The sequence below is a fragment of the Octodon degus genome, unplaced genomic scaffold (assembly GCF_000260255.1).
Source record: "Octodon degus isolate 3935 unplaced genomic scaffold, OctDeg1.0 scaffold00290, whole genome shotgun sequence".
Lineage (NCBI taxonomy): Eukaryota > Metazoa > Chordata > Mammalia > Rodentia > Octodontidae > Octodon > Octodon degus.
Genome location: NW_004524866.1, coordinates 364,432 through 378,126, shown reverse-complemented (window position 1 = coordinate 378,126; position 13,695 = coordinate 364,432). Strand labels below are relative to the sequence as shown.

The following is a 13,695-nucleotide window of genomic DNA, read 5'->3' as shown; positions in this document are numbered from 1 at the left end:
AATCAAGAATTACATCTTTGACACTGAAGAAATGTGCTAGGGCATGTTCTCTACAACTCAGGATATAGAACTCCTGAGGTACCTAATTAAGCTTCTAAACTTCCCAAATTGACACAATGTATGAAGTATTACAGTTATTATACAAATATTAAAATTTCATTATATCTTAGAATTTTTTCACACTCTGAAGATTTTACACTTTCAGCCCAACTTTATTTTGACTAGTTGAGTTTCAAATGCTAGTGTGAGGATATTAGGCCAACACCTTACAAATCGGAAAATAAACTTTTTCTCAAAGTATTCATACTTTAATGTTAAAAGTTTATCCTTATAAAAATAAAAAATTCTTTTCATCTTTAACTGATCACCTATAAATAACCCGTCAATTTAAGAACAAATACTAAGACCTAGATAATAAAGTCTAAGTTTACATTGAGGCTCATCCTTTGTGCTGGTTATTTAGATTTTGACAAATCCAAGATGGCATGCATTCAACTAATAAATTATTTCTTAGAATAATCTATCTACAGTGAAAATTCGGCTGAGTTTTGGGGCTATAAATGTTGCCTCCACTTCCCTACTTCTAAAAAATTTGAGTGAAAGGAAATACAGAAGTCTTTTTCAGCTTTGCTAAATTACTTCAAAGTAAGGGACAAAGAGAAATTTGTCACACAGATTCCTGTTCTCATAAAAGCCTAAACCATGGTAGAATTCAAGGATGTAGGAACAGAAATGAATTCTGACAGTATATTAAATCATGGAATGAAGGTACTTGAAAGGAACAAGCAGTGAGGAAGTACGCTAAATCACATAACTCAAAAGTGCCTTGCTCTTCAGCACTGATCTTTGGTCACTAATTTGGATTTCCTGGCTATAGTGCAATTTGTACCCCAGGCAACAGAAAGCAGGTGTGGGTATGAGTTTCAGAGCACATAACTGGTACACGGAGAATACAGATATACAGTGAATGTCCTGTGGCTGCAACTCATGGGCCTGCCTTCTTTTGGAAGAATAATGCCCAGTATTTCTTGACCGAGCTTGTGGCTTTTCAGACTATTTCAAAAGAATCCTAACATTAAGTGCCCTTGTACAAACTATTAGCAACTCCACTAATGGCATCTATGCCAGTGGTTTATTGACAAAGACTTGGGAACACATCTGCCCAGGCGGAGGTGGCCCCTGGGATGTAGCTATCAGTGGAACTGCATTATGGTGGCTCCAGGTGGAGAAAATGCTACTCAATCATAATTGCTGCCTTCTATTTTCCTCCTGGATAGAAGACCTCAGATGTAGAGGCCTGAGGGTAATGGCAGTAAACTTCTCCAGGGATATGGGTCAAGCAATGGTGACAGGAGACAGAAAATCAGACGGTCCACCTGAGTCAGAAAGTGTTAGGTAGAATCACACACATAAGGTATTTATTTATCTGGCTCAGATTGCAAGTTTCCTCTTCACTCAGCCCTCAGCTTTGAATACACATCTAAGATGTTGCCCTTGATTATTTTCTTCCTTCTCCTGCAGCGTCCTGCCTTAGTGTATACTTTGGAAAATGAAGCCTGCCTTCTCCGAAGGAGCACCAGTGTGCGCAGGGATGGTGATGTGGTGATTGGGTGTTTCTTGCCTCTTTATTACTATATCTACTATACTGGTATCCTTGATATAAAGCCTGTTACAGACTTCTATTTCATTCAGTAAGTGTCTTCTTCATTTATTTGCTTTCTTGTGGATATTAGAATAATAATGGCTATGGATATGGATAATGGCTATAGATAGCTGCGTCAATATTCTCTATAGTACCACCTGTGCTGCCCACTCACATGTGTGCAAGAGGCCTGTTTATAAGTTTTCCTGGTCTGCTTTTTATACTTCTGCATGTGGGAAGACAATACTCTTTCTGTTTGTGTTCCTGGCTTCTTGTTCTCACTCATGGAACCGGAGCAGGACCTCACCATCGACCGTGGTCCAGGCTCTTCCTCCTTCCTTGATGCCACTGCACTGCATTAGTTGATGTCTTCCATCTCAATTGATCCCTTAGAGTGAACTGAATGCTAAATGGCTGTTACCAAATATCCCCTCAGACAATCAAGGACTTGCTGGTATTTCTCTAGATATGCATACAATCCCTTGCATTATTACAGACAGTCTTCTGATATCAACCCTTCTGGTTGGAATAACTTTGTCCTGTAAAATATTCAGTTGCTATTTCAAATGAAACTTAGGGTACCCTAGGACTCTTAGAGTTGCAAACTGGGCCCAGAGTAAGGGATGAATCATCCGTGAGACTTTTCCCTACCAATGCAGTTCTTCCTGAGATGAATGTGTGTGCCTTTTCTCTAATCAAGTACTACCTTATCAGGCCATTTTCAAAAATACAAGTTGTCATAGATGTGCTCAATTACAAACATATATATATTGTACTTATTTAAAAACATGCTTAATGAATTTTCCAAAGTGTCAGAGAATTCCAGCAAATGAGTTGTGTTTTTGTAAGAAAAGATGTCAGTAGAACAGTGGTTTATTGAGTCTTATTGAAAAAGCTGACCCACAGTGTTCCTGTGGCTGCTGCCCATATGAAGAATTAAAATTTAATACAGAAAGATCTTTCTTGGTCGTAACACAGTAAAACTGCCTTGATCTAAATATTGCACAACAGGATGCTTGGCTGACATCCTGATATGAGCAGAAACTCCTTGTTCACCTGGCCATATCTCAAGATGTGTTCTCCTACATGTGTAGAAAATGCTAAGCTTGCCTAAGCAGGTGCATTAGTCCACTGAGCTATCTTGCTGACCTCATAAAATGTGACCCTTTTTTTGTGGTATCAGGAATTGAACTCATGAACTTGCACTTGCCAAGCAAGTACTTATTCCATTGAGGTACCACCACAGCTCTTGGATTACTTTCATATCATATAAAATTATTTGGTATCTCTGGAATTTATTTTGTGATATATATGTATATTCATTTAATTTCAGTTTTCACAATAGTTTATTTTTCACTATGAAAAACTTAATTGATATTTAATGAATTTCAATGCAAATCTTTTGGCCTAAAGGATACATGATTATCAGATAGAGATAGAGAGAGAGAGAGCGAGAAATAAAGAGAGAGAGAGAGAGAGAGAGAGAGAGAGAGAGAGAGAGAGAGATAAGGACAGATAAATAACTTTTCAATAATCAGTCACATTGATCCATGTATTAGTTGCTTTCGCTCTAAATAACCTGCTTCTTTTATGTTCTCAATCTCACTACTTTCATAGATTTTGCAAATTTCAGAGCACTTGTGTAATATTTGTAACTGATATAAAATTTTTCTCCTAATGTTTATGAATAGTGGCAACATTGATAAAATAATTTAATATTAACATTTGTAAAGTATTCTTTTAGTGTTTTTAATCTCTTTACTAGAATTTTATGGCTTTAAAAATGTCTTATAAGTGATGTTAAGGCTGTTGCTGTACATGAATGATTTTCTCAAAAGATTTTCACCTATCAATTGTATATAAGGTATCTTTAATGTTCTCATTTACTTCCTTTCTGTTTGGGGCCTGTACCAGAATACTATTTAATATTTTAGTTGAATAATCTTATTCCCAATGGGATATTCACGCGTGATTCTTTCCACAATTATTTTTCTCTCCTACTTTGATGAATATTTATTCAATGATGTAGAAACTGTGGAGTGACACTAAACAACTCAGATGCTAACAAAGTAATCTTGTTTTGACAACTTTATCAATGAAAGTGCTTTTGATATACAACTTCTTTAAGAAGCTTCTTTCCATAACATTCAAATGAGATTGCATTTCATCAATAGTAGACTGAGCTTTCTTTACAGAAATCTCTCAGGAGGATAAAGGTAGAGAAATTATTTGTGTCCTAGATCCCAGGAAAGAGGGTGATTTGTATTTCTGTCCCTTACCCACCTGCATTGTGACTCACTGTTTTATTCTTTAAGAAAAACCTAGGTTTTGACTTCAAATGATTTTAGTTTTATCTTTAATTATCAGATACTATTATGTATATTCATAGATACAATGTATTATGCCTCTAATATACACATTGCCTACTAGTTACATAAAGTGGACATTAGCCCAGTATTTCTTCACATGCATAAGTGTGGATAGCAATTGTGTTTTGCATAAATGGAACAAAAATATAATATAAATACCTTTTTCCTAAGATAAAAAATTACTCAGAAATGTATGCTTGTTAGTATTGAACACTATACAAACTTAAAAATTATATTATTTTTCTCCTTGCAAACAGTGACAATATATTAAGAGATTACATTTCTCAGCAACCTACATAGTGTAATTCTATACACAAATTTTGTTTTCAATATAAGCATATAGCAATATCATGTTAACTGTGCAAAAAACATAACAATGATTAAACAACTCGTCCAGGAATCTCGTGAGGCCACTCAGGTCCTTCATGAGAAATTCAAGCCCATCACTCTTTTCATTCCAACTCTCTTCTAAAAAATCAAGATTCTAACATCCTCATATCCATCCATAAATTCTAATTATATGAGTGTGATGAAAGAACACCAACATTCAGAGCATAAATGGTACTGGATTCAATGGGAAGGTAATGTTTGATTTTGCCTTTTCCCTGAAGACCTCCGTGCTCTCTGTGCAGGCACACACCTAACAACTACCAGAACTACCTGGCCTTCACTTTTGCCATAGAAGAGATCAACACGAATCCTCATCTTTTACCCAACATTACTCTGGGATACGAGTTCCATAACTTCATTTACAGTCATTGGAGGATGCTAGAGAATTCCTTCATTTTGCTCACAAGACAACACGAGATCCCTAACTACACATGTGGAACAGAAAGCAAGTGTGCAGCAGTCCTGACAGAAATGCCATGGGGAACCTCAGCTCAGATTGGACCACTGCTGGAGCTCTACAGATTTCCACAGGTGAGAGTTGGGGGCACAGAATTGATTGAAGAAAATCTAGGATGTTTCACCTACCTGGAACATAGTGGGTTAAAAGTAAGCCAAGGTTGAAGTTCTTTCAAAGTGTGTAATGCAACAGAGTACATACAAAGAGACTTAGTGGGTTACACAAAATTTCTTTCCGTTGATTGTTTTGTTTTTACCAAAGAGGAAGGAAATCAGGATAAAAGTACGTTATCTAGATACCTGAATATATTCATTGAACTTGTTTAAAAATCTCCTAAGGGAAATGTGTAGAAGGATGACAGGAAGGTGTTTTCTACAATTTAGAGATGCCACCCAGTACACTTGGGACTGCTATTGTGCTTTCCATCAACACATTAGTATACCACCCAGATTTCTTTGTCTTTTAGGTAACCTTTGACTCATTTGATCCTACGCTGATGGACACTGGCCTGTATCCTTCACTTCATCAGGTGGCCCCAAAGGACACATATCTGGCCCTTGCCATGGTGTCCTTGATGCTTCATTTCCACTGGACTTGGATTGGACTGCTCATCACAGAAAGCCAGAAGGGTCTTCAGTTTCTCTCAGATGTAAGAGCTGAGATGGACAGGAACAGAGTCTGTGTGGCCTTCATGAAAGTGTTGTCAAATGTGGCTGTGTTATATGTTCTATCTGAAAAGAAACATAAAATTCTGTCTGTAGATACTTCATCTGCTAATGTGGTGGTCATTTACTATGACACTGACAGTGCAAATGATATCAACTACACTATAATGCAAAACTTTGTGACATGGAAAGTTTGGGTGACAAACTCACAGTGGCATGCTGACCTGAATTGGAGAGATTTCATCCATGACCACTTCCATGGGATTTTTATTTTTTCACACCACCACGAAGAAATTTCACATTTCAAAAATTTTGTCCAACAAGCTACCCCTTTCAAATACCCAGAAGACACTTACCTCATTATGTATTGGTCCAAGAATTTCCATTGCTCATTCTCCGCGTCTGACTGTGCCTTAAAAAACTGTACCCCTAATGCCTCTCTGGCTTGGTTGCCTCTGAATCAGTTTGAAACAGCCATGAGTGATAGGAGCTACAATATATACAATGCTGTGTACGCTGTGGCCCAGGCCCTCCACGCAATGCTTTTTGAAGAAGTGCAAAGACCGCCACTGAGTAGCAGACAAGTGATGATGTTTTCCCCCTGGCAGGTAATGTGTCTTTCCTTGGATGGTAGGCAGTGTCATCAAGGTGCCTCTCTCAAGTTATTTTTTCTGCTTCATTCAAGATTATCAGGAACATTTCTACAAAATACTAGACATTGTGTATCACACTGTTTCTTAAAATGGTGATGTTTGATCTAAGTTAAAATGATCCTCCATCAGGGACACACTGACAAGGAGGTGGAGACAGTAGGCCAGCTCCTGGCTTCTGCATATGGGAGGTCAACACCTTACCCACAAAAGCATGTTCAATGCCTTTCTTAAAAGTCAACAGGAAAACCTATATTCACTTACAAAACCAGATGCCATTAAAAAAAAAAAAAAACAATGTGCAGAGTTAGTCTTCATTTGATTTTGCAAACTCTGCAGATATTAAACTCATTTTACTGGTAGATGCTATGGAAACGGTCAGATAGACAATCAAAGTTGTGGGTTTTAGATGCTTTGATTCCATGATTGATGGTTTTTCCTAACCCAATTGCATACCTAATTTAAATAGCTTTACATATAATATTATTTTCTTGAAACTGACATTTCCTGAACATAGTAACATTTTCGTCCTCAGACATTCACGTGCTCTGATTTATTAGCTACCAGCGTTAAAGTTCCCTGAGATAATGGGATTGAATATGCTTAGCAACTCCCCCACCCATGTTTTCTGTCTTTATCCTGCAGCCCTGTTCACATAGGATGGTCTCTCTCTCTCTCTTTTAGCTGCATTCCTTTCTGAAGTACATTCAATTCAACAATCCTGCTGGAGACCAGGTGAACTTGGATTGGAGAAGGAAAGTGGATTCAGAGTATGACCTTCTCAATTTTTGGAATTTTCCAGAAGGCCTTCGATTGAAGGTTAAACTAGGCATATTTTCTTCACATGCTCCCGATGGCCAAAAACTGACTTTATCTGAGTATATGATAGAGTGGGCCACAGAAGTTACAGAGGTGTGTTGCTCCTAGTCACAGTACTTACTAACCACAAGTAAGCAAATCCCCATTGTAGTAGGCTTTGGGTCCCTAATTTTTCTCATGCAATGATCACATGTGCAAATTAAATCAGTGTTCAATTCAAAAAAAATCATGAGCTTTAATATGATTGGGAAAGAAGTGCACTCAATTATATTTTTGCAAATATGTGTATCATACTGTTCAAAAATTAGGAATCTGACTACTTACTTTTGCTCATATATGCATACAAATTAAGTTTATCCCTCTAGTTCTCAAGAAGTAAGTAGAGTTCTAAGAAGTTACCACCATTTATCTTTTCCTTAGATTCCCCACTCAGTGTGCAGTGAGAGTTGCACTCCTGGATTTAGAAAAAGCCCTCAGGAGGGAAAGGCTGCCTGCTGTTTTGATTGCACCCCTTGTGCAGGCAACGAGATCACCAATGACACAGGTAGGAGCGCGTCCTGGGGACACAGTCTCGCTCTATGTTATATTCATTCCATCCATTCAGGAAATGAGAAAAGTTTTGAAGATGACACTGAAGGTAAAATTCTTCTTTTACTTATCAACTTATTTGTTATGCTGAGTGTTACTGTCTGGTTGGAAAGCACACTTTCCCCTTTGAAACATACACTCAAATTCCATTTCCTTTTATCACCTTCTTATTTATCAGTTTTCTTTTTTGCATTGATAAAAATTGAAGCAAGATTTCTTTCAATGGTCTATGTCTCCAGCTATTCTTTTTTTTATTATTTTGAAACAGAATATTAGGTTTGCCTAAGAAAACCTCAAAACTTCAATAAGACGGTCTCAGTTCTTTAATTTTCAAGAATAACATTTATGCACCACTACATATGCCTACACTGATTTTTCAAGTCCCATTAAAAGCATTATTTCCTCAAGCTCAGCCAGTTTTCCTATCCTACACCTACTAAGTTCCGTTTCTGTCATGAAACTTAACAGGCAGTAGCTTTAACAAATTTGTTTATATATTTTTTTTCAATTAAAGAAAGACTACAGTGAAGACACTTTCAGGCACACTTTGTTCCCCAGGGGCTGACACTATTCTGCACACAGAGCATGTGCTCAGAGACTGAGTCTGATTGGATATATGGGGATGCTTTTTATGTACAACATGTTTGTAACACAGCACAGTACAATTTCTGGGATTTAATCTCGATTCTCCTGGAATGCACAGGTGAATGAGAAAGACATCCTATGGAATGAGTTGGAGTCTGTACCATAGAACTGCAAGAATGATTTGCACGCAGAACATGAGGTTTAACAAGTGATAATACCTACATTTCTGGATGGCATCATGTGTATTTTCACAGAGGTGATAGCTTAGTATTATATCAGAATAAAAGGAAGTGACATAATCCTTGTTCGGATTAATAGAATTCGTCATAGGGAATAGCACATTCCTCATCCCTGTAACATTCAAATATGCTGAAAGAAAAACATGTCTTTATTAAATAAACAGATAAAATGAGAATGAGGATTAAAACATATTCCTTAAGTTTTATAGTAACCAAACGCTAATGACCATTGCATAGTGGAGTTATATTCCTATTGAATAATCTCTAATTTGGTTGTGGCTGACATAAATTTTGATTTCAGAACATATTCAGTAACATTTCAAATGTTCTCTGGAATGCAACAAAACTTGTTATGTATTATGTCATGTAATTTAAATATACATTCTCAAAAAGTATAAGAATATGTTAATTTTAAGTACTGTATGTGCACACATAGATAACAATGGCCCTACTAATACAGTTAATACATGCTCCTGGTATGTGTAATTCTCCATCATATATAGTGTATAGAATAGATCAAAGCACAAATTGAAAATCATGTAAAGCTGAAAAGTCTATGATTTGAAGGTAAAACTGCACTGAGATAAATAGGTATACTTCTGTGCTGTTCTCTATTTAAATAAAAAAGCTGGACTTGTGTGTTGAAACATTTTCATGTGAGGAAAAAATAAAGCAAATTGTACACAATAAAAGTGAAAGATGCGTTGCAGTCTGAAAGGATTTTTTTAAAAGATTAAGGCAGAGCTGGGTTTTGTGGCTCCTATCTGTAATACCTACACTAGGGAGGCTGAGGCATGAGGATCATTGTCAGTTCAAGACCAGCCTGGGCTACAAACAGAGCCGAAGGCCAGCCTGAACTGGATAGTGAGACTTGGTTTCAAAACTAAAAAAGGATAAAGAAGTTATGACACACAGAAAATGAATAGAATTAAATATGAATCGGGTAACAAAAACAGCAACCCTCCGTACAATTAATCAAGAAGAAAGAGAAAAATTGAGAACTAGCATAATAACAGGACAGAAAATTGTCCATTGGTACAGTTATCTACAAAACATTTCCTATGAAAATAGAAGTAATTTCACATCAATCTAAGTCTTGAAATCTATATGAACAGATGGAAACTTAGCAAAACAACCCTAAGAACTAATTAAAAATCTCCATAGTACTAATATGTCCACAGAACCGTGTGTGTTATAAGTTAGGTGTCTATGGTCTAATATTTCACTCTAAATTTTTGTTGATTACTAATATTAGCAGTGAAGTTTACAAGCATTCAAACACCTAGTAATACTGACCTCTTTCTTTCAGATAGAGGAAAATCTATTTGTTTTAAGGAAGGATCTCATTGATGTTACTCAGTTGAAAGTGCACATAAGAGAGACAAAGTTCACAGTCTGTTTTCCTTTTAAACTAGATTCACATATTCTGTCCCCAATTGAGCTGTGTACTCCAAGGACAGTACACCATAAGCAAACTCAGTTCATAAAATTATAATCAAATGTGCTAGATCCTGGACAAAGAAAAGCAATGCTGCTAAGTGGAGACAATGTGATAAAACTGTACATTACTGCGATTTACAAAGAACCGAGAAGTGTGTTGCCTACTGAAGGAGGAGTAGGAGAAGTCTCTGCCACCAAAAATGATGTCTATATTATCCTACAGCACACTTTAAAATTTGTGTCTTTTCTTTCTTTCTTTCTTTCTTTCTTTCTTTCTTTCTTTCTTTCTTTCTTTCTTTCTTTCTTTCTTTCTTTTTTCCCGGTACTGGGATTGAACTCAGGACCCTGAACTTGCCAGGCAAGCACTTCTTCTACTGAGCTCTCTCCCCAGCCTGTGTAACACTCTACAGCATGGTCAAGGTAATGAAGAAAGCACCACAAAATAAAAATATATTAGAAAGGGATAAACATAAATGATTAGATTTTTCCAGGGATATAGTTTTCTTTTTTTTTTTCCACTTTCCGTGTTTCTTTCTCTTTTTTTTGAAAATTTTATTTTATTTTATTTTTTCCCATAATTTTATTGACAAACAAATAGCAATGAGACAGATTCAAATCAAATCGGTAGGACAGTTTCAATAATTAACACACTGCATACATTCTTCCTAATGGTTAAGTGCTGAACAAGAGGCGGACTTGATATCCTATTTACAAACATCATTAGAACGAATCATTCGATTCATTAAGAGAATGTAACTATATGTCTATTCTAACCACTTTGAATATGCAGATACAAAATGGACATTCATCTCTATACCATTTTTTGTTAAATTTTGATTTTGAATATTATAGGTGTGTAAACTCAGCAAAAATTCTAAAAGAGTCCAAACCGTTGTGAGTGAATCAAAATTATATTTGGCTTCATGGTTACGGAATACAAGACTATTACAAAAGACTGATAACCTGTTTCCATACCTCAGTCATAAGGCACTCATAGATAAAATTTTGAAAGCTGATGTTTGTAATATTTAAAAGCATTAAATATGTAATGATGAATCCTATAATTGTTTTAAAAGATACCAAAATTAAACTACTAAAATACACCATTCACATTAAAAACTAATAAAGTGGTTGCATATAACACATTCAGAGATGTAGAGACTAAAGAACGCAACTACTTCTCATTCAATATGCTTCCTCATATGCATTTTGCTGTAATTTAGGAAATTGTGGTGGCTTCCTAATCATTCATAAAGATTTGATTTAAATCAAATAAAAGTAGGTGAAGTACATAATCAAGGTAAATCATTCTTTGTAAAAATACAAAGTTTTTATGAATATGCCAGATTTAAAAGAATACATAAATATTGATCAGTATTATGTAGGAGTTATTCTGTGTACACCATCCTTTTATTTTTTGTCTAGAGAAAAAGGAAAAAGTAAGGTATGGTCATGCATGTCTGGGAACATGACTCTGAAAGGCTGAGGCAAGAAGATGGTGCTGAAACATACCCCGAGGAATTAGTAACTTAATGAGACACTTTCTCAAAATAAAATTTAAAAGGGTTGGGATTATATCCCTGTTGATGGTATCTGAGTTCAGTCCCACAGACTGAAAAAGAAAGAGAAAGAAAAACAAAAAATAATTGAATATTGGTGTAGTAATTCAAGTCCAGTGCGTCTCTGGTGATGGGTTTGTGAATAAATAAAAAAATAAACAAAGTTATGTAGGCAAGTTATGCTTTTAATCTTGCTAGATATGGAACAGTGTGTGAAGTGTCCAGATGCTCAGTATGCCAACACTCGGAGAAACAACTGCTTGGGAAAAACTGTGACTTTTCTGGCTTATGAAGACCCCATAGGGAAGTTTCTGGCTGGCACTGCCCTAAGTCTCACTGTCCTCACAGCTTTGGTGCTAGCCCTCTTTCTGAAGCACCAAGACACACCCATTGTCAAGGCTAACAACCGGGCCCTGAGTTACACCCTGCTCATCTCCCTCATCTGCTGTTTCCTCTGCTCCTTGCTCTTCATTGGCAAGCCCTGGCCAGCCACTTGCATCTTCCAGCAAACTACGTTTGCAGTTGTGTTCACTGTGGCTGTTGCCACTGTCTTGGCCAAAACTATGACTGTAGTTCTGGCCTTTAAGGTCACTGGTCCAAGCAGGAGAATGAGGCAGTTGCTGGTGTCAGGGGCACCAAACTTCATCATCCCCATCTGCTCCTTGATCCAACTCACTCTATGTGGCATCTGGATGGGGACAAATCCACCCTACATAGACACAGATGCACACTCTGAACATGGCCACATCATAATCGTGTGCAACAAGGGCTCCCTCACTGCCTTCTACTGTGTCCTGGGATACCTGGGCTCTCTGGCCATGGTGAGCTTCACTGTGGCTTTCCTGGCCAGGAACCTGCCTGAAACCTTCAATGAAGCCAAGTTCCTGACCTTCAGTATGCTGGTGTTCTGCAGTGTGTGGGTCACCTTCCTGCCTGTGTACCACAGCAGCAAGGGGAAGGCCATGGTGGTCATGGAGGTCTTCTCCATCTTGGCCTCCAGTGCAGGGCTGCTGGGCTGCATCTTTGCCCCCAAGTGCTACATTATTCTTTTAAGACCAGAGAGAAATTCTCTTTCTGGGTTCAAAAGTAAAACACATTCTGGAAGAGAAAAGTCTTCTTAAATTATCCAGTCTTATATTTAACACAGTGTGCAATTTACTACAATAAAGGACTATCATTTATTTCTTTAAATGCCTTACACATCAATTGTCCATAACTATAAATTTTCAATTAGAATTTTATTGTACTTTGTTTACTTGATTCCACAATGAATCCTATTATTTTTAATGTATTATTCTCTTTTTTTTTTGTTTTCCTCTTGAATTTGGCAGCACTACAATCAATTTTAATACACTAACTTTATTCTTCAGATAAGTTAATTCTGATTCCCCTAACCTATTCAAGAATTTCTCGCACATTTGTCTTTAATTTTGCAGAAACTTCTGTTAATATGTCCTAACAACTATTGTCGACTTTAAGACGGTATAGCATTAAATGCAGACTTTAACTTTGGTCTGAACTTGTTAAAGTGTAGTAGTCATATTTCCTATGTAGGATTTTTTAATCTCTCCATGTACCTTGTTTAATAATCCTTTGTTAATATGAATCATTTATCTGTGTATCTAGGTTTTGTATTGTACACAAATTTTATATAAATCAGTGGGGAAAAGAAACCATGCTGTCTGGCTGCATTCACTTTGGAGTGGAGAATGGGGATTTGATAGGGAGGGAGGACACTTCTGTAAACTTTCCCAGGCCCTTGGGGTGCAAGGAGGAGCAAAGAGGGGGAAAGGGAAAGGCCAGCCTTCTCCTGGTTGAAACACACGGCCCCTTCACCTGGGATGAAAGTGAAACAGGTTCTTTTACTACTACCAATTCATGGAGGTTGTATGTCACCTTAAGTACCTTAAATATTGCTAAACAAAATGAGCCTTGTAACGACATGAGAATTCGATTTTGCAAAGATGTCTGATACCTTCCATTTTCCTGGTTACCATACATTATGACCCATGCATTTGTCATGAGAACCTATTTTGTTTTCATAATATTTTTTTCTTTGAAAACAAGAACAGTGGCTGGGGAGATGGCTCAGTGGAATAAGCGCTTTCCTGGCAAGCTCAAGGGCCTGAGTTCAATCCAATCCCAGGTTTCATAAAAAGAAAAGAAAAAAGAAAAAAAAAAAAAAGAAAACAAGAAAGCATATATATGCCTACTGCAAGAGAAATCCATTATTTTAATTATATCAAGTATGATAATGAAGTTTTATTTTAAGGAAGGAAATTTTTGCAAAAT

At 36.7% G+C, this 13,695-nt stretch overlaps 1 protein-coding gene across 1 annotated transcript; it reads left to right on the top strand.

Moving 5' to 3' along the window:
- The first annotated feature begins 702 nt into the window (after positions 1 to 702).
- LOC101590189 (vomeronasal type-2 receptor 116-like) lies at positions 703 to 12,524 on the top strand. Its single transcript, XM_012512918.1, has 7 exons — positions 703 to 768; positions 1,522 to 1,691; positions 4,644 to 4,932; positions 5,325 to 6,131; positions 6,858 to 7,085; positions 7,413 to 7,536; positions 11,602 to 12,524. Exons 1-7 carry the CDS (start codon positions 703 to 705, stop codon positions 12,522 to 12,524), a joined length of 2,607 nt encoding a protein of 868 aa, XP_012368372.1.
- The last annotated feature ends 1,171 nt before the right edge of the window (positions 12,525 to 13,695 follow it).

Bases quoted from the DNA above. Each gene is read 5' to 3' on its own strand.
- LOC101590189 (XM_012512918.1), top strand. From the start codon at position 703: ATGGTAGAATTCAAGGATGTAGGAACAGAAATGAATTCTGACAGTATA. The intron at 769-1,521 runs GTACTTGAAAGG...CTTCTCCTGCAG, and splicing joins TATTAAATCATGGAATGAAG to CGTCCTGCCTTAGTGTATAC. The intron at 4,933-5,324 runs GTGAGAGTTGGG...TTTGTCTTTTAG, and splicing joins AGCTCTACAGATTTCCACAG to GTAACCTTTGACTCATTTGA.